Below are 19,273 nucleotides of genomic sequence, written 5' to 3' on the forward strand. Positions count from 1 at the left end.
ACTAAGAAAATAGATCATATTAGCCCTGTATTAGCTGCCATGTGCAGCGATAATCAGATGTTAACTCCTTATCTACAAAGTCTTAACTAAACATCGAACAAAAAGTTCGGAAATTTTCATTCGGTAGATTATTTTTCTGTTATAACAATGCTTCTTCGCAATATGTTTTCTACAGTTGCAAAGCTTGTATATTTTACTTTTAAACGGTGCCCCTTTTGTAAGACATGTATTTCTGGGATGAGGGTGAGTATGTGAGTTGCGCCCATAAAAAGAAGTGCCAAATCTTCTCTGTCAATGCCAAACAGCTGATATTGATGGTGCTATTGACTCGTCTATGGGATTGATGCTGCAGAATTTCATCTCGGTATCTTTCTGCATTGAGATTGTTTACAATGAAGCACTTTTGGGGCACCGGAAGCTCAAAGCACGAGTCAATAGCAGAATAAGCCGCCAGAGAAGATTTGGCACATTTTTCATGGGCGCAACCAACGGTGTACCATTTTGTGTGCCAAAAAGCATCACAACAATAGAGAAATCATTTCTTTACTTCATTCAATATTTATATATGGACCCTGGTCTTACCCGACAACCACTGGTGTTAGTTGCATTGCCATCGTCATTACTGCTTTTATTATACTACATCCACTGCAGCAGTTGTAACTTCTCATGCATCCTACCATAACATGGTAGTTCCATATGTAGTGTATTGGAATGACAGACCACATTACACTTTGGTCAGATCATTTACCATGACACCATTTTCCACTTGTCATTTAATGTGTTTCTTGGTGATTTTTTCTACAACTTGATCAAAATACGTAATTGGTAAATAAGTGGAATTTATTCGGTGAGACACCAACAATTAGTGGTATGACATTAGGATTTGTACTATGCTAAATTAACAATGTATTCACAATACCAGTCTTCATTATTCTAAATGTCACAGGGTCCACCTGCTTTGTCACATCGCCTTCAGCTGCATTTTATCTTGACACATTAACCACCGTTAACCTTTAGTGAAGTCAATTAAAAACCAACGGAAAAACAGTCAAAGTGTGAAAACACGGTTTATTGTTGCCAAAGTCAACGTTTTAAGCCCAGTCAGAAGTGGCACCACCCCAGTCAGATGCCTGGGCGGTGGGGGCTGTGGACCAGTCTTCTGTGGCCGGCGTGGTGCTCCAGTCCTCTGCAAAAAAAAGAGCAAAATGTATTTAGCATCAAATTGTGAAATTAACACCTTGAAGTGTTCCACTAATTTGTTTGATTAATTCAAGATATATATATATATTTTTTTTAAACTCACCGGTCTTAACAGCGGGGGCAGGCACTTCTCAAGAAGACAAAAGAAGAAATAAGCTTAGTGTCAAACTTCACATACAAACATTAAGTGGCAGGTTTTGCAGCACGCTGCCCATCAAAAGTAAACTAGTGATCTTACCAGCAGCAGGGAACTGTTGGATGGGCACAGATGGCACAGCAACACCCTCGGACCAGTCGGCCACCTCGGGCTGAGTGAACTCAGCTGCGGGGGCGCTCCATTCACCCTGGAACTCCTCCTTGCCGACGGCCTTCTCCGCGGCGGCCTGCTCCTCCTTCTCGATCTGCATTGAAAATATGTGCATCAGAGTGTGCAAAGTAACATATGCAACCGTTGCATGCAGCAACCTCAAGCCAAGGGACAGCTCCTCAAGGTGCACCGTCTTACCTCTTCGGGATCTCTGTAGAAGTACAGATCGGGCATGACCTCCCATGGGTGCTCCCTGGAGATGGTTCCCCTCATCCTGAGAACCTCCCTGGCCAACATCCACCACATCAGACCAACAGAGTGGTGACCCTGTAACAGTCGCACAAAAGTATATTGTATCAGAAAATCTGTATACCATATTTGTTTCACAAATCCACAGATTTACAACAATATATTAAAATGTTTGGCATATTTTGTGGCAAGACCTCGACTTCCATCCCCTCTGAGTTGTATAGAGAGTTGGAGCGAGGGCAAGCATTTTTATTTAGCACACATCCTACACCCAGCACTGCACAGTCGAGACAGCGCCGGGCTCTAACGGTGTGCAAGGACAAAAAACAATCAGATTATGTCAACATGTGATCAAGTCTTCAGCTGGTCTCACCTTGTTGTTACAGGGGATGGCAATGTCCACATAATTCAGTGGGGAGTCGGTGTTGCACAGGGCAATGGTGGGGATGTTGACGTAGGAAGCCTCAGTCAGTGGCTGATGGTCGGCACGGGGGTCAGTCACAATCAGGAGACGGGGCTCACGGAAAGCTGCCTGGATCTGATTGGTGAATGTACCGGGGGTGAAACGCCCGTGGAAGGTGGTGGCTCCGGTGCAGGAGGCGAACTTCAGCACGGCTCTCTAACGAGGGGCAGAAAGAACAGGTTACGCCGAGAATTACAGTCGAGTTGCAAATCTTAACAAAACAAATTAAACTGTGGCTCAGGTCACTATCAAACTCCAGTCACGGGACAGCCGTCCTACTGATGTTAGCGAAAACCCGGCCGGCTCACTCTCGCACACTTCCGACACCTGAACACCGACATCAGTGCCCGGCTTTAAAAGAGTGCTTATCCATAGTTCATGTACAAGCTTTAGCGACGTAAACAGGCAATCACTTAGTTTGCCAGGAAAAAGAGTATACGGTTACCTGTCCGGTGTTCCTGGAGGAGATGACACACACATCAGCTGGATTTTCAATGGCAACAATGGCCCGGGCAGCAAGCAGCAGCTTCTCCCAGGTCCTCTTCAGGTTAACAATGTACACACCTAATGATTAAGGGAGAGGACCAGGAATCAGGAGACTGTCACACTTAAATGACATTTAGAAACTTTTAAAAGTAAGTCTACGGTACATATACCATATAAAAAATAGAATAAAAAAAGTTTGCTACCAAGTCTGTCGTTCAACATAAATGTCACCGCCTGCCACTCACCGTCACTTTTCCTCTTGTACACGTACTGATCCATCTGGAAGTCCAGGTTGGTACCTCCCAGGTGGGTTCCTGCCGCCAGGAACTTCAGCACATCCTCCTCCTTCATTTGAAGGACATCTAGACCTCCGGACATCGTGGCGCTTTCCCTGAGTTACGATTTATGGGAGAGCTGAGGAGAGGACGACACGTGTTGGTCAAACAGCAGCGTATGTCGGGTGTTTTAGACTTTAATTACACGCTATTGACATAACGTTAACTACTGATTACTTTATTAACTGAGCAAAGACCGGAAACTAATTAGGCTTCGGCAGACTACTATCTAGAAACAGACAAACTAAGGGTATCCGGGTTATAAAGAGCGTATAAAAACACGTTGAAAATCAAGTGTACATTTAATGGTATTCTTACATGTCTAATTGCATGAGTCTAATGTTATTTCATCTCGGTAAGCCGTCAGTATGATATAAATATTTAGAGTCAGGCGCGAGTGGAAGACTACGAGATGAGCGCGTGTCAACGGCTAGCACAGTTAGCTGTGGCCGTTAGCATATCTTCTTTGGGGTAATTCAACATGAAAAAGACCCGATAGGTCGGGGTTGTGGTGCCTTGTCGCGTGCTTTGTGCGCCACCGAGCATTAATTTGTCTGTTAGGCGTCGTTTAAAGGTTTATTACCGAAATACGACAGTTAAGAAAACTCACCACGAAACAACGCCGTATGGAAATCTGACCACACGGTGAAAAAGAGGGCGCTGGGAGGAAGTGACGTAGTATAAATACCAGCTTCCAAAGCATGTGATTGGTTGGTTACGGTGAGGGGCGGATGTGGTTTCCCGGAGTTCGCCACTAGGGGGTGATGTTCGCCGTGCGCTGTGACGGTGGGAGCGGAGGTTACCACAGGTCGGACGGTATCCCATATTAAGACAGTGGAGTTGGAAAGACCATATTAAGACAATGCGGAGACGCTGACTCCTCGGTGAAAGACTGACCCGTGTTGCAACTGTATATTTGCTCGAGATAATGCGTTCCAGGCCAAGGGAACACAATATGTACACAGTTTCACAACGAGTTGAGAAACAATCTAAATAAAATGCGTCTCATGTGCAGAGAGGGTATTATACTATAATTCTGAATGACGCTGGCACAAACACACAGGATGATAGATGGGGTTGATTGGGAAATTATGTGTTGATACAATACTTCGTTTTTTGGGTGGGGGAATGTTCCATTTTAGACAATGGATCCTACAAATAAGGCTAAAAAAGAGGGAGCAGGAGTGACGTGTCACCCAGTGGAATAACATGTGTTTTCTAGTTGTTGTTTTTTAACTTTGTCAACACATACAAATTAATTTTGGTCTGGTTTAGTATATTACATCAGGAAATTTCATATTCAGCCTAAAAAAATTCACTCACGCATTCACAAATCAGTCATTTGATGACACTCAACAGTGGGAAAAGACATTGGGTTCAACACTGAGCTAGAACATAAAGTTTAAACGAGTATTTATATAAAGCTTTTTATTATTCACATAGAGATGTGTATGTATCTATAATTAAAAAAAACCCACCTAAACCAAATATAACCAAACCTACCATATTTCAGCATATATTTCTCTAAGAAGATGCACTTTATTTTCAGGTTTTTATTTTATATTCTATGACACAGTGTTTACTGTCACACCAATCACCAGGTCAAATGCCTCAGCAATAAACAGCTTCAAATTCCGATTAATGATTTCAATCATCTCAGCGGCTTAATATCTAACTTCAAACCTGACCTCCTCCTGGCCCTTGTGTCCTATTTGACATGATGTCGCCGCTCCCCCTCGCTGCTTATCTCCGTCTCTGATAAGTCTTTGGCCTTTCTGTTCCTGCAGTCTGCTGCAACGTGCTGACTCAAGATGTGTCTTTCTAATCAATGTGTTGCAATTGCATTGTTATATAATGCGACCAATTAATGAGAAACAGCAACAAAGTTCATGTCGTGCAGTTCAGGTACTTCAACATGAGACTTGTTGATCATTTGGATTTTTATAGGAAGGGAACCTGGCAGTTAAACTGCACACGAGTATGGACACAGACGATAAAAAACAAGATTCACGTTCCACACAGATATATTCATATATTTATTTTCTTTAACTTCCTGGAAAACAGGAACATCTTTGCATGAAAGTACACTTCAGACAAACATCAAAACATTTTAAAGGCAGACGAATGTAATGAGTTCATACATAAGCACATATTATTTAATTAGACAAAAAGTAAAAGTAAGAATATAAAACAACCTTGTGTTATTGGAGAGGCATTCAAGGCTCTCTCCTCGTCATAAATTGTGCGTGCGCGACAGAACTTCAGGGGTCAAAGTGCACTGCAGAGGCCTGAGCTTTATCTGGGACGCCGTCTTGAAGAATGGCAGCTTGTGTCTCTGCAGTCTTATCGAGGTCACAACCGTGAAAGCAGGACACACAGGAATTCACAGCGTTTCTCACACGACCAAAATACTCGCAGGTGTCATTGACGTGCAAGACAGGGTATCATAAAAAAAATCTGGTTTCTGAACGTCCGCTATAAGGCAGCAAAGCACGTTCCATGGAGCAAAGTCTCCTCATCCGCTTTGCGGCGGGCCGTTAGTCTTTAGAGAACGAGTGCAGTCCACATCTCTCGTGTTGTGGCAAAATATATCCTAAACTCCTGCGATACAGCTTCCTCTTCACATTACAGTCTTCACTCTACTTGAGTTTGCTCTCTTCCCCCCACCTCGTCCTTCAGGACTTAAGTCCAAAACGGGCCATCATCTGCTCGTACACTGTCCACGCCATGGCGGCGATCATGGTCCTCCTCAGCGCCCGTGGAACGCCCCCTCTGAAGAACCCCTGGAGTCTGTGTTCCTGAGAGAGGGAGAGAGAAGAACAAGGACGGTAGAGTCAAACCTGGACTCCAACTGATGCTCGCCCCGACGGCCCCGGACAGCGAGTCCCTACAGCCAACGAGGAGGCAGATAGTTACCATGTAGATGCATCGGATGGCCTCGGCCGTCCTCAGCTGTGGGTTCACTTGGACTTGCGTTTTGACCACATCAGCAGGCTGGGTGATCAGGGAGGCCAGCAGCCCCGCCAGGATGCCACAGCTGAAGTTCGCCAAGGGGGCGGAGCCAGACGCGCTGATTTCTAGACAGAGGATCAGACGGTGGGGATTTAAGTCAAATAGTTGGGAACAAAAAGAGCCCAACAGTGGTGACGCGCTGCCGGGTGCTACTGAGCGACGCCCCCTCCTCGGGGTGCGGCGCCTACCTTTCGGCAGCGAGGCCTTGGTCTGGCTGTAGAACATGACGTAGATGCCAGAGAACGGGACGTCTCTGAGGAGCGTGGCCACCAGGCCGGAGAACAGAGCCGCGGGACCTTCGGTCCGACACACGTGGCGCAGAGCTCCGGTCACGCTGCTGTAACTGTACCTGCCGCACTGACACACACACACACACACACACACACACACACACACACACACACACACACACACACACACACACAGTTTAAAAAATGCTGGAACAATATCCACTTTTAAATGATTCATAATGTGAAATAACATCCATTTTAAATGTGTTTCAATACACACACACTTGGTGATGTCACCCCCTCACCACACGTACACACACAACCCTCCGCCCTCCTCTGTTGGTGCTTACTTCGAAGCGCGCCTTGATGACAGTGACCGGCAGCATGATGACGCCTGCCGCCGCCCGGGCCCCGCCTCCCAGCAGCACGGCCCCCACGGCCCCCGGGCTGCCGTCCTGGAAGAAGTGCTGCTTCAGAGAGTAGTAGGTGCTGAAGTAGAGCCCCACTCCTGGGATGGTCCGAGCAAAGGACTGGAGGGGCCGCAGATGGATAAGAGAGAGAGTTAGAAGACGGGAAATCTGCAGCTGGTGGTTTAAAAAGAAGAAGACGTTCAACCAGACGAGGGGAGGTGGAGTCAAGACAGGATGAAGACGTTCTCACCGGCGAAACTCCTTTCCAGAGTCCCAGCAGCCTCTCTGTCCGCACCACGCTCCGGACCACCGTCATCATCCCCACCCTGCCCGAGCTGAAAGAGGAAAGGGGACACAATGAATCCTGCTGTCGTGCAGTATTTCCCGCGCCGGGGGGCCTCGTGCTGCAATACAACGTTTCACACTGCAGTTGTTGTTTTTTGGCAGTAACTCTGGTCGATGCGAGCGTGTGTTTGTGCGCGCGGACTCACCCGGGCTGCACGCCGCTCTGCAGGGTCTGCAGCCGCGTCTTGACCAAGTCCAGAGGCTGGAAGAGCAGCGTGGAGCAGGTCCCGCTGACGGAGCCGCACACGAAGGCTTTGACGGCCGGGTGGGCCTGAGGGAACATTTGAGTCACAGCTTAAGCAGATAACGAAGCTTAATCTGTGACACAAAGTTGAAGAAATTAACTGGTAGTTGAGCTGTACCACAGTACAAGTGGATGCTGTAATGATACAATTGTTGACCCAGGTAACTGTTTTAATGTTAGGGATTCAAAATAGATGTTTAAATCTCCTATAATTCTGTTTACATATGTATTGAGATTGTTAACTTATTGTTTTTTCTCTAGAGACGATGTTTGGTCGATAAAGACCCGTAAAGCCCTGATTCCCACAAATCAGGAAAATATTTATCGCACACTTAATTTTCACAGCGTACACTGTTCCAGACAATGGAAATAAATAAAAACTGACCCCCTCTTGCTGTGTTATCCAGCTGTGAGGTAACGACACAGTCGGCCTCTCTAAATGTAATGATCCAGGAACCTCTGGACTCCCCGGTCAGAAAAAGCAGGTCAAAAAGGTCACAGGCATGTCAGAGTGGTGTTAGCTGTCAGACGGGATGCCCTGACCTCAGATTAGATGCAAAACCAGAATAATCCCTCTGCTCAAACCCCCAAAAAATTAAACCCTCATCACTGAAACAGACTTATTAGGTAAATAAAAGTGTACATCATTTCTCCGGCTGAGAAAACTCACCAGTGACAGTTCCATAGTTCTTCGGGACGACAAATGTGGTTTTTTTTTTACCCAACACACGCGCAAAAGCTTTTGTTTTCCTTTGTCAATCTGCTGCTGTCCACTCTGAAACGTTTGCACACCTAAAAAGAAAGAGAGGGAAACCACAAGAGAAGTATCCGTTCAGTCGTCAGGCAAGTCTGGTAACTCAGTCATGGCATGGATGAATCATTCTTACAGGTGCGTCCTGCTGTCTGTATCAGGCTGCAGATGATTACACACACAGCTAAATATACAGATCACCTGACCAACACTGTGCTTCCTATTCTCGACCACCGGACAGACAACACACAGCTACTCATTGACTAACCGAAGACCGCTGTGCTTCATATTAGGATGGATCTGGTGCACATGATGAACTAATCTCTCTCTCTCTCTCTCTCTCTCTCTCTCTCTCTCTCTCTCTCTCTCTCTCTCTCTCTCTCTCTCTCTCTCTCTCTCTCTCTCTCTCTCTCTCTCTCTCTCTCTCTCTCTCTCTCTCTCTCTCTCTCTCTCTCTCTCTCTCTCTCTCTCTCTCTCTCTAGAAATAGTCTAATCAATAACACCCATATAATTTGACACTCAGGCTGCATGCAGCTCAAGATGTGCTGCACGTCCATTAATATATTATGATGTGTTACACTGTGTGATATCGACATGTAGGGATATACTTATTATCTTATACAAAACAAACAGATAATTGTGTTCTTTTGTATCTTACCCTCCTTTAAAAATAAAACAACAAAAAAGACGGCGACACGACAGCTCGTGAGGTGCGGAACCAGTTAATTTAAGTGCCTTCTCCGTCGCGGGGCCCCGCTAAATAACACCGACTAAGTGACTTCATGTCAGCCGGAAAAGCTCTTCTGTCACTGAGCGTCACTGGAGCTCATGTGCTGTGAGTTCAAACACGACTTCTGTCTCGTTAGGAAACTTAAACCGGCCGGTTCCTGCTTGATGACGCGGCGGGCAAGCCCCGCCCATCGCGAAGGGAGCTGGCTTCTGATTGGTTAAAACGGCGGGCCGTTACGTCGCTTTTAAAGGGACACCGCTTAATTAAGTTCCTCAAAGGAAAAAATAAAATGTAAATAATAAAATAGAAATGTGATAAAGGATTCTTGTTTTTCTTCCTTTATTTGATACAGTGGTAAATGAAAAAGACCATTCCACATTCAAAGTCTTTACTTGAGTAAAAGTAACCAACACCACAAATTCCTCCTTTAAAAGTAAAAGTCGGCATTTTACAAAGTAAAGTACAGAAGCGTTATCAGCAAATAAATACAAGTACTTGTGTTGCAGAATGAATTCCAGTGAAGAAGAAAAGTAGCAGAAAATTCAAATACTAAAGTACCTATACAATGTACTTATAGTCCTACTGTGCTGAAGTCAATGTATTTAGTTTGTACTAAAGAAAACTTAATTTTCATCTCTATTGGACACGTTTGACAAATACATCCAGTAACAAACGAAAACTTCCTCCAAACAAAACGCTGTGATACTTTAAAGTGGTGCTTTGTCACGTCACAAGGTTAAGTTTACAACTGAAGGCTTTCTTATAGAAGAAACTTGCGTCGTGTGAAAATAAATATAAGAGTTCTCACCCAAATGTCGCCAGTCTTGTTTACTATATTTGATTCACTTTGAGTGAAACCGGTTCCGTCTTGCTGCTCTGATTGTGTGTGAAGGGAAGAGCCCCGTACTGCCCTCTGCTGGTGGACACACGTCATTACACAAACAACTCTAGTCCGAGATTTGTCCAGTTCTGGACTTCACACCTGACTTTACTGATCACTTACTCCTCAAAGTATCAATACCAATAAAGACACGGGTAGCCGACCAGTAGCAGTTTAGAAAGCCTCTTTAATTGCAATAATACCAACATGATTTTCCATTCCAGAGGTGCAGACAGACAAAACATACTAATTGAGATGCTGTTTCTTTTTTTGGGGGATTTCATTTGATTTTTGAGTGCGAAAGAGTGATTTTTTTTTGCCGTCGTTTTGTTTTAATCTGTGAACCGTTATCCGTAATAACACATTCCTCCCACTTCCCAGCAGTGTGAGCCGAATGCAGCCCCCGAGCACGGCCTGCGAGGGGGCTCTCGCATCCTGACGCACAGAGCGCTCGCACCCCTGTGAAACGGCGTGTCTTAAAACACGGGCTCCACGGAGCCCCGTCAGCCAGAGTACAGTGTACATCGGTTACAGTGATACAAGTACGACCCACAACCCTGTCGCCCTAACACTCAGCTCCTCCCCCCCCCCTCAACAAGCTGTGCTCTGAGAATACAGTGTGTGCTGCGAGTAATATACTACCCCATCACCCCATTTGAACAGAAACAAAAACACTGATAGTGATAATAAATGTAAAATAAAATGTAAAAAAGAATCAATGCATGTCCAGGAAAAAAAAAAAGAGCCAACAAAACCCCGCCCCAGTGGAATTTAGCTGCATTCAATTTAAGGCCTTAGTGTGTTGGCAGTCTGTGCGCGTACTGCATGAGCACGTGCACGAGTCTTTCCAAAACTTCCAAGCTTCTCCGTCAATGTGTCAATGAAAAACACACAAATGCAGTGGTTTATAATGTCGAGGCTTAAGTGTTTTTTCGTTGTTTTTTTTCTCAACGCAGTGCAAAAATAAAGATATTTCCGCACAGTCACAATCAAAATGCCTTCAGTATGCGTCAAAGAGTCTCCAATTGGGTTTCGGGAAATCCGCCTTCAATTTCATTTCAGCGAGAAATGCGTGTGTGTATAACTTTATTAAGCCCAAAAAGCGTAGTCACGAGTACTAACTGCAGCTAAATTGATAGGATACATTTCCGCGTATAAACCTTCATTATAAACTGAAGCGAGAGCGCGAGCATAATAAACATGAAGCACTTCCACTTTACCATTGAAATAATACGAAAAAAATAAAGAAAAAAAAAACCTTCGGCATAAAATACAATTCGATAGATTGAGATATTACTTTGGTCCCCTTCCAGTAATCTGTCTTCATCTATGGATACTTCTTTCTTCGTTTTCTCTTTCTTCAATTAGAAAAATAGATCCCAAATCAGGACTATTAGAACTGGAATGTTTCCTTACAAAAATATTAGATTTTTTTCCCAGAGAATGAAAAAAAGTGAAGCAAACAAAAAGAAATTTGGGCCCTCCCCCACAAAAAAAAAACATAACGTTTGCGTTTGTCAGCATGGCGATTGTCCGAGTTTACTGGCTTCCGTGTGTTAAGAATGCATAGATTGTCAATGGTAAAGAGACGAGACCGCCACGGGGCTAAACGTGGAGGAACGGGTGGAATCCCCGTGTCTAACTAAGTCTACTTGTGTGTTCCTCCCGTTCAGCAGGTACAGTAATGTGTGCTCGTGTGTGTATTTTGGATCGGTCTAGTCGTGATGCAGTTCTAAGGAGTCGAGCGGCGCCTCATTCGGGCTTGGGCTCGGGCGTCTCGGGCTTGACCTCGTTGTCCTCGTCGCTTTCGATGCCCGTGCGGGTAACGGTGCGGCGCACGGTGAAGGGGAAGTCGCCGCGCCTAAAAAAAAGAAAAAGAAAGAGGCGATTACAACTAAACCACAGGACGCTTAAAGTTTTGTTGGACACATTTGAAGACTTTGTTTCTTGCGTTCAGTTTCTCGTATATTGTTTTTTCCCGCCCACCTGAGCTTGTTCTTGAGGGTGGTGACCTCACGGTTCATGACGTCGGCTGACTCCGTGGCGTCCTCCAGCTCCCTCTGCAGCTTCCTCCGGTTGGCGTTGGCCCTCTGAGCCTCTTCCTCAGCCTCCTCCAGCTGACGCTTCAGCTGCTTCATGCGGGAGTTCAACTTGTCCACCTGCAATTTGGACACGGATAACGTTAAAGACGAACAAAAGAGTACCCATCTCCGTTCACCGGGGCGTAGGCTACGACCACCATCGGCCCGACTGCGGCGATGGAGCAGCTCTGACCTGGTCCTTGTACTGCTCCGTGTTGCGTCTCTCGTCGTCCACCGTCAGGATGACTTCCTTCAGTTTCTTCTCGGTGCGTCTCACGAGCTTGGTGGCACCCTGCCTCTCCCTGAGTCAAGAGCACAGCGTTTTGGTCAGACTAACGTCACATGACGTGGCGGAGGAACCATTGAGATCTCTGCTCGGGTGTCCCGAGGCTCCCACCTGGTCTCCATGTCCAGCTGTTCCTCCAGCGCAGCGATCTTGGACTCGAGGGCGGCCATATTAGCCTTGTACTTGGACTTGACCGTCCCCTCCAGCTCCTGCAGCTTCAGCTTCAGCTCCTTGTTCTGACGCTCCATCTGGCAGCGAGCGCCCTCCACACGCTGACAAGTACTGCGCTCTGCAGCCAGCTCCACATTCATCTGGTCAGTCTTCAAAGAGAAAAAGTAGTTGGATAGGATCTCTTTAAGCTTGGATCGGTTTAATAACTTAAAATGCAGCCATTTTCACACCACAAATGGAAAAGAATCAATGTTTCTTCAGAAATGACTCTATAAGGAGCTGCAGAACTTGTGTCCACAAACCTGCAGCACTGCCTTCTTCAGCCGGTCGTTGGTCAGCTCAGTGTTGCACTGCTCCTCCTCCAGCTCCTCCTCCAGCTGAGCGATGCGAGCCTCCAGCCGTCGCTTCTCCTCTGCAACCTGAGCACTGAGAGACGGATCAGAGCAAGGTGGTCAACAACAGGTGACGCACAGTCAGTCTGACTTTTTGTTTATTTGTTTTACTGCAGAGACGTCTTACTTCTTGCTGGCCTGGTTGTTGATCTCGTCCTGCAGCTCGTCTCTCTCCTGCTGAGCTTGTCTCTTTACTCGCTCTGCGGCGGCCAGCTCCTGCGCAGTCGGGTGAAGAAGAAAGGGGGCAATAAGACTCAGTGTGCATCAGAGGCAGGGGGAGCAGAACAGAGTGGGTGAGGAGCGCGTGCCGACCTCCTGCATCTGGATCATCTCAGCCTCCATGCCCTTCAGCTTCTTCTCCGTCTCCTTGCTCTGAGCGAGGATCTCCTCTCTGGACATGCGGGTGTCCTCCAGCTCCCGGATGAGATCCTTCATCTGGGCCTGCGGGGTCACGGGGAGTCAGTCAAACAGAGTCGGGGGAAAGCTGTTGATGTGGAAAACAGCTTCTTATTTTGTCGTATCGAAGACATTTCAACAACCGACTCACTTGGATTTTCTTCAGCTGTTTCAGGGCCTCGTCACGGTTCTTGTTGGCCATGTCGATGCCGGCCTCCAGCTCCTTCAGGTCCAGCTCCAGCTTCTTGCGCCCGGCCACGGCGGCGGAGCGCTGCTTCCTCTCATCCTCCAGCTCCATCTCCATCTCCCGCACCTGAGGGAGGCCAGTTTGAGTTTCAGCCACTTCCCAAAAACTCAAAACTAAGACAGTGCACCTGCATGACACAGCCTCTAAGCTGGAGCCACATTTCATGTGAATGATTTGAAGTCATCGTTGAGTTTAAATTAGTTAATTCCAGCCACTTAAAGTGTTTAATGTACTGTATCTACTGCAGCAGCTATTTAAAAAGCATCACTGTTAGACATTTTAATCTGAATAAGGCAACAGCACGTGCTCTTTCATGGCTTGCTCCGTTACAGGCTCTGACTGCTTCCATTCAATTGTCAAGCAAATTTTAAGCAAACGTTTTCAGAAAAATGACTGTGGCGCATTTCCATTAACTTATGAGCAAATAAACTTGGCAGAAGTTAGCGCCATAGGCTAATCCGGCCTGTAGTATACCAGTGAACAGAAGAAGAAGTAGAGGTTGCTAACCGAAAACAAAACAAGTCGACTTGAGCCCTCCATGTTCTTTCATCTCGGCTACTATGGACCACGTTTCATGTTTTCTAGAGACATTCGCCTGTTTGCATACCAGACAATGTGACTTAAATGTTTTCCACGTCTGAATTTATTCAGCGAAGCCATGAAAGCTTCCGACTTTCGCCATTTAAAAAAAAAAAAAAAACCTGTTCCTAAAAACCTAAAAATGTATTTATTTTTTTTCCTAGACACAATTTTGTCAAAAAGTTTGCACAAACTGCACGAGTGCAGATGGTTGTTCTGTCGTCGCGGTCGTACCTGTTTGACCAGCGCCCTCTTCTTCTCCTCGCCCATCTCGTCGCGTCCCGACAGGTCTCTCTCGTACTGGGCCTTCATGGCCTGCATGTTGACCTCCAGGCGCAGCTTGGCGTCCTCGGTGCCCTGCAGCTCGTCCTCCAGCTCCTCCAGCTGAGTCTTCATCTCCTCCAGCTGCTGCTCCATCGCACGCTTCGACTTCTCCAGCTCGTGGACCTGCAGGATAAAAAAAAGGGAGGAACGTTTGTGACGAGGTCATGACGGGCACAAAGACGCCTCTTAAAAAAAAAACACACGTCTGTCCACACTTACGCTCTTGCCGACGTCGTCCTTAGACGACACCAGGTCCTCCATCTCGGCCCGCAGCAGTTTGTTGTTGCGGTCCACTTCGTCCTTGAGTTCCATCAAAGAGTCCAGCTCGCGGGTTAAAGCCAGTGCCCGGGTCTCCTTTTCGCGGGCCTCGGCTTCGGCCTTGTCACGCTCCTCTGCATAGCGGGCAGAGATGTTCTTCTCCTCCGCCAGCATCTGGGCAAAGTCGGGATGATGTGTGTCAATTCTGTCGTTTTCAAGTCCATGAGAGACTAAAGAAGTGTTTCACACAGACACACGTCTCACCTGGTCAAACTTCTTCTGCTTCTTCTCCAGGTTGGAGACGATCTGCCGGAGGTGGTCCTGGTCCACCAGCAGGTCGTCCAGCTCCTGCTGGACACGCGTCTTGGTTTTGTCCAACTTCTCAAAGGCCGAACATTTCTCCTCCATGCGCAGGTTCAGTCCCTCCAGATCTCTCTGAAGCCTCTTCTTCCCCTCCTCGGCGGTCTCCAGGAAACCGGAGTCCTGCTCGGCCTTCTTCTTCATTTCAAGAAGCTGTACGGGAAGAAGGCGGCGTGTCACTAGAATGTTCAATGCTGTTAGGCTTCATAAAATATCCCCATTGAGGCAGAAACAGTCCAAATGAAGTTTTCCAAGCTGTGTGTCTCAATTAGCTTTTTGTCTAACCTGAGCCTGAACGGTTTGCAGCTGCTTCTCCACATTCCTCTTGGCCTCCTCTTCCTCCTCCAGCTGCTCTTTCAGGTTGTTCTGCTCGTCCTCCAGCTGGCGCAGACGCGTGCTGTTGGACAGCTTCTGGCGCGTCTCCTCCTGGAGCAGTTCCTGTTGGACGCAGAGTTAGACGTCAGACAGATTGGATTTTGGGGGACATTATCAGTGCTCTTAAAATGTGAGAAATGTATCTGATCAATTATAAAAAGACATTTTAAAGAATTACTCAAATTAAAGTCCCCCTTCACACACACTTATTTTCTTGTTTATTTTGGATGCTTTAGCTTCGCTGTGCAGAATGATGAATGTGCAGTTTGACACAAGAACAGTTACAAATTCATCTGCTGAAGAGGGAAAGTTTCTCAGCCCATCACCTTAAATATGAGTCGGCAGGTTGTTGGCAGGGTTTTGGCGAGTGTGGATACCAATCATAGTCTATTAAGAAACCTACTGTTAAGCTTTGTCCTAAATGCCCTTGATCTTGGCAGGAAATCTATGATAATGTGGCTGAAGTATCCAGAGGAAAGGAACATTTGAACTAAATTTGTGATGCTGCTAAACATACAGGCGGCTATAAATGGCGAGTGCGTACCTGAACATCCTGCAGCTGGGACTCCACAGCAGAGCAGTCCTTTGTAGCCTTGATGGACTTGCCCTCCACGTCATTCAGCACGGTGCTGACGTGGTCTAGTTCGGCCTGTGGACAAAAGGCAACGAGTGAACCCCCGAGCACGTCACCTAATCACTGTACCATGCGTATGGACACAGAACAGCTGGTTTCAGAAAGACACAGGTTTAGCATCATTTATTGACCACAGACGTGATTCGGCGCACACGTTGAGATCAGGAATCATCAGTGTTCTAGCTGTAGGCGCAAACATGAGCTGTACCTGCACTTTGACCAGTTTCTCGGCCTGCTCCAGTCTCTGGCGCTCGCTCTCCGAGTGTTTGAGCTGCAGCTCCTGGAACTGGGCTTCGGCCTTCTTCCGGCGATGCTCAGAGTCTCCTTTGCCCTGCATCAGCGTCTGCATCTCGATGACGAGCTCGTTCCTCTCAGACTCCAGCGCCTGCTTGGCTTTCTCCATGGACACTTTGTTCTGCGAGGTAATGGTTTCAGCAGTCAATACAAGATGCGTCTTCAGGGGAAATTAAAAGTTCTGATAAAAAGGGTCTCGTACCCTCTTCGCCTGCTCCAGCTGCTCGTTGAGCTCGTCGAAGGCCTGGCTGTGTTTCTGCCTCATCTCACCCAGCTGCTGTTCGTGAACCTTGGCCTCGTCGTCCAGAGTCCTTTTGAGTTGAGTCACCTCGGCCTCGCGCTTGGACCTGAGGAAGGGAGAGCGCGGCTTAATTTCATCGTGTCAAGATGGATGACGGACTCAAACTGGCGTGGCGGTCTGTAGACCGGTGTCGCTACCTGAGCTCCTGCTGAGCGGCGGTGGAGTCCTGAGTGTCCTCCAGCTCCGTCTTGAGGGCCTCCAGCTCTTCCCCGAGGTCCCTGCGGTGTTTCTCTGCCTTGGTGCGCGCCTGCCTCTCCAGGTCCAGGTCCTCCTGCAGCTCAGAGAGCTGAGCCTCCATCTCACGGATCTTTTTCTGCGCCAGGTTCTTCTGCGCTGCCTCCTCCTCGATCCTGACAGGAGGAAGAGATGAAAAAAAAGAGATCTAAGTTGAAGTAAAATTACAAATAATTGATATACAACAAGGAGCGGTTAAGTCCCGTGCAGACCTGGCAAGAGCTGCCTGGAGCTCCTCCTCCTTCTTGGCGAGTTGGGCGCGGAGCTCGGCAATCTGGGCCTGCAGCTCGGCAATCTGGTCGTGGATATCGTTGAAGTCGCCGTCCAGCTTGCGGCGGTTCTTTTCCAGCTCCTGCCGCTGCTTCTCTTCCCTGCGCAGGCGGTCTGAGAGGAAGAAGAAAAAAGGAACCAATACTTTAGTCTAGTGTATTAAGAGGGGAAAAAATAAATGTGGGAAGTATAGTGACCCCCGTCTAGGACCAGTGGGCTCTATTATAGCTATAAAGAACGTGTCTATAGCGGTCGTTTCCTACCCTCCAGGTCTGTGATCATGGCCTCGTGTTTGGTCTTGAGTTTCTGCAGGCTCTTGGATTTCTCCTCCTCCTCCGTCAGGTTGGTGGTGAACTCGGAGATCCTCTCCTCCAGCAACTTCTTCTCCTGTGATCAACAACAAAAAAATAAAATGTTTTAACAATAAGTATCCTCAGAGAGGACGCACTTTAGTTTTTTACATTTGTCTTTAGCAGAAAAAGGGTTAAAGAGAAAGCAGCATTTGTTACTCGCTACATCGTCGGGGCGCTAACACCAAAACAACATCGACTAACCACGACTCCAGTTGATCAATCCAAGTGTTCGTCGCACTAGCGATTGCTCTTCTCGTCCTAACCTTGTTCAGTTTGCTGTTCTGGTCGTCGAGAATCATGACATCATCTTCGATCTTCTTCATCTTGGCCTCCAAGGTGACCTTCTCCAGCTGAAGCTTCTGTCTGGCCGCTTCCTCCTCGTCCAGCTGCTGCTCCAGGTCCTGCGAGCAGATGAACGTTAGCGAACTGAGCCGCATTACCGTACATGTCTGAACCAGTGGGTGTCACTGAGGCGAGTGGAACTTACTCCGATATTCTGCTGCATCTTCTTTTTCTCAGACGAGAGTTGCGAGGCGCGCTCCTCCTCCTCCTCCACGCGGGCCTCCAGGTCGTGGAGGATCTCCTCCAGCTCCTGCTTCCTGGCGGCCAGACGGGCTCTCATCTCCTCCGCCTCGGCGCAGAGCTCCGTCTCGGCCTGAAGCTGTTCCTGCAGAGCCATCTTCTCGCTGCTCAGCTGTAAGCGTGCAAAGAAATGATGGTTAACAGCAACTTCTATGATGTTTGCTCATCTAGTATGATTATTATGTGCATGTCTCTTCTACACGTCATACCAATTTCCTGATGAGCAAAAGACAATGAACGAAACAGAGATTGTGGTTTCTTAAGTTTTACCTGATGCTGCTTCTCCTCCATCTCCTGGAGCTGTTGCTCGGCATACAAATGCTTCTCCTTCACCTTCAGCAGCTCGTCATCCTTGGCCTGCATCTCCTCCTCCTGCCTGCTGACTTGCAGCAGAGGCTTGACCTGATGACAAAATGATGAAAGTTAAAAAAGGACAGCAAAAAATAAAAATAGATCACTGAGTTTAACGGAGTTATAGTAGGCGGGCGGGGTTTACCTTGGTGAAGAGCCTCCACCACTGCCAGTTCCTGAGTTTGAGATAAGCGGCGCAGTTCCTCTGGATCACCTTCATCGCGGTCAGCTGCTGCTGTCTCTTGGCAAAAGCCCTACAAAGCAATATTAGTTTAGCGATGCAGATTTAAAACCATGTTGTTCAAGTGTTGGGTCGTCATTTCAAATGATTATTTATTCATGATTTAACAGTCGCAGAGCGTCTTCTCTTACTTGCGGGCCACGTAGCCTCGGCACCAGGCCTGGAAACTGATGATGATGTCCGTGATCTTCATGTCTCTCTCCTCCTCCAGGTGAGCGAGGACTCCCGCCCTGAAGAAAACTTTGCTCTGGCCGATCCGGAACAGGTTGGGATCCAGCTCCAGGCTTTTGATCTGACGGGGCGGGAGATGCACTGATCAAATTTAAACTGCTGCTGACTCAGTGCGGCACTTAGCTTGAATGTTGTGGAGCCCTTACCATGAGCACGCAGGCCTGCTTTCCATCCATGAAGCCCTTGGGGATGGCATTGGGAGTGAGGATTTCATACCTTGGAGGAGGAAGCAGATTATAGGATTCACCGTCATCTGACAAATACCTCCCAGGGAACGAGGCATGCTGGGAAAAGTGTTATCATTTGGCGTACCTCTGTCTGAACTCCTGGAACACGATGCGGTTGGGGAAGCCCTGTCTGCAGATACGGATCCCCTCCAGCACACCGTTACACCTGAGCTGGTCCAGGACCAGGTAGGGCTCCAGTTTACCAGCCTGAGAACGGGGAACGTTCACAGTTAAGCGATGTGAACAGCTCCATTCAACAGTGGATTATCCAAAAGGTAAAGTGAAGATTAGTCGACTAGGAGGAGTTTTTAGCGTTTTTGTGAAAACGGTGGTTCGCAAGTTGTAGTTGTCATAAGTGTCTGACCAATCAGCACGAGTCAGCCCCATTCAGACGCCACCCTTAAACTTGTTTTCACTAAGAAAGCCTGAGTATCGGCTCCGGGA

General features: G+C 47.4%; 3 protein-coding genes across 5 annotated transcripts in view; all 3 read right to left on the minus strand.

Annotated features, from left to right (window-relative positions):
• Positions 1-1,048: 1,048 nt before the first annotated feature.
• On the minus strand, positions 1,049-3,711 carry rpsa (ribosomal protein SA). 2 transcript variants are annotated; one of them, XM_068579419.1, is made up of 8 exons: positions 3,651-3,711; positions 2,951-3,119; positions 2,665-2,783; positions 2,130-2,375; positions 1,706-1,834; positions 1,439-1,601; positions 1,304-1,327; positions 1,049-1,186 (listed from the first exon to the last, which is right to left on the minus strand). In XM_068579419.1, exons 2-8 carry the CDS (start codon positions 3,081-3,083, stop codon positions 1,092-1,094), a joined length of 909 nt encoding a protein of 302 aa, XP_068435520.1. In that variant the 5' UTR covers positions 3,084-3,119; positions 3,651-3,711; the 3' UTR covers positions 1,049-1,091. The 2 variants fall into 2 exon arrangements, with proteins under 2 accessions (XP_068435520.1, XP_068435519.1); XM_068579418.1 differs by having other exon boundaries at positions 1,304-1,330.
• A 1,450-nt stretch (positions 3,712-5,161) lies between these two features.
• Positions 5,162-8,050, minus strand: LOC137786530 (mitochondrial glycine transporter A-like). The gene is made up of 7 exons (XM_068578456.1): positions 7,952-8,050; positions 7,184-7,308; positions 6,943-7,027; positions 6,633-6,812; positions 6,241-6,409; positions 5,957-6,117; positions 5,162-5,838 (listed from the first exon to the last, which is right to left on the minus strand). Exons 1-7 carry the CDS (start codon positions 7,964-7,966, stop codon positions 5,716-5,718), a joined length of 858 nt encoding a protein of 285 aa, XP_068434557.1. The 5' UTR covers positions 7,967-8,050; the 3' UTR covers positions 5,162-5,715.
• A 1,754-nt stretch (positions 8,051-9,804) lies between these two features.
• Positions 9,805-19,273, minus strand: part of LOC137786529 (myosin-9-like) — a 28,564-nt gene continuing 19,095 nt past the window's right edge. Inside the window, exons 17-41 of one of the 2 annotated variants that reach the window (XM_068578454.1) lie at positions 18,915-19,036; positions 18,749-18,818; positions 18,503-18,663; positions 18,276-18,384; positions 18,050-18,181; positions 17,685-17,891; positions 17,461-17,598; positions 17,108-17,231; positions 16,787-16,958; positions 16,478-16,690; positions 16,242-16,386; positions 15,954-16,160; positions 15,656-15,760; positions 15,022-15,174; positions 14,641-14,889; positions 14,338-14,550; positions 14,029-14,241; positions 13,120-13,281; positions 12,885-13,013; positions 12,700-12,788; positions 12,483-12,606; positions 12,121-12,329; positions 11,917-12,025; positions 11,629-11,801; positions 9,805-11,503 (exon numbers count right to left, since the gene is read on the minus strand). In XM_068578454.1, the coding sequence (XP_068434555.1) occupies positions 11,395-11,503; positions 11,629-11,801; positions 11,917-12,025; positions 12,121-12,329; positions 12,483-12,606; positions 12,700-12,788; positions 12,885-13,013; positions 13,120-13,281; positions 14,029-14,241; positions 14,338-14,550; positions 14,641-14,889; positions 15,022-15,174; positions 15,656-15,760; positions 15,954-16,160; positions 16,242-16,386; positions 16,478-16,690; positions 16,787-16,958; positions 17,108-17,231; positions 17,461-17,598; positions 17,685-17,891; positions 18,050-18,181; positions 18,276-18,384; positions 18,503-18,663; positions 18,749-18,818; positions 18,915-19,036 (3,837 nt within the window). In that variant the 3' untranslated portion in view covers positions 9,805-11,394. The remainder of the gene's footprint in view (positions 11,504-11,628; positions 11,802-11,916; positions 12,026-12,120; positions 12,330-12,482; positions 12,607-12,699; positions 12,789-12,884; positions 13,014-13,119; positions 13,282-14,028; positions 14,242-14,337; positions 14,551-14,640; positions 14,890-15,021; positions 15,175-15,655; positions 15,761-15,953; positions 16,161-16,241; positions 16,387-16,477; positions 16,691-16,786; positions 16,959-17,107; positions 17,232-17,460; positions 17,599-17,684; positions 17,892-18,049; positions 18,182-18,275; positions 18,385-18,502; positions 18,664-18,748; positions 18,819-18,914; positions 19,037-19,273) is intronic. The other variant, XM_068578455.1, reaches the window with a different exon arrangement.

The sequence above is a fragment of the Clinocottus analis genome, unplaced genomic scaffold, assembly GCF_023055335.1.
Source record: "Clinocottus analis isolate CAN_PGR_092001 unplaced genomic scaffold, fCliAna1.0.p SCAF_16, whole genome shotgun sequence".
NCBI classification, from domain to species: domain Eukaryota; kingdom Metazoa; phylum Chordata; class Actinopteri; order Perciformes; family Cottidae; genus Clinocottus; species Clinocottus analis.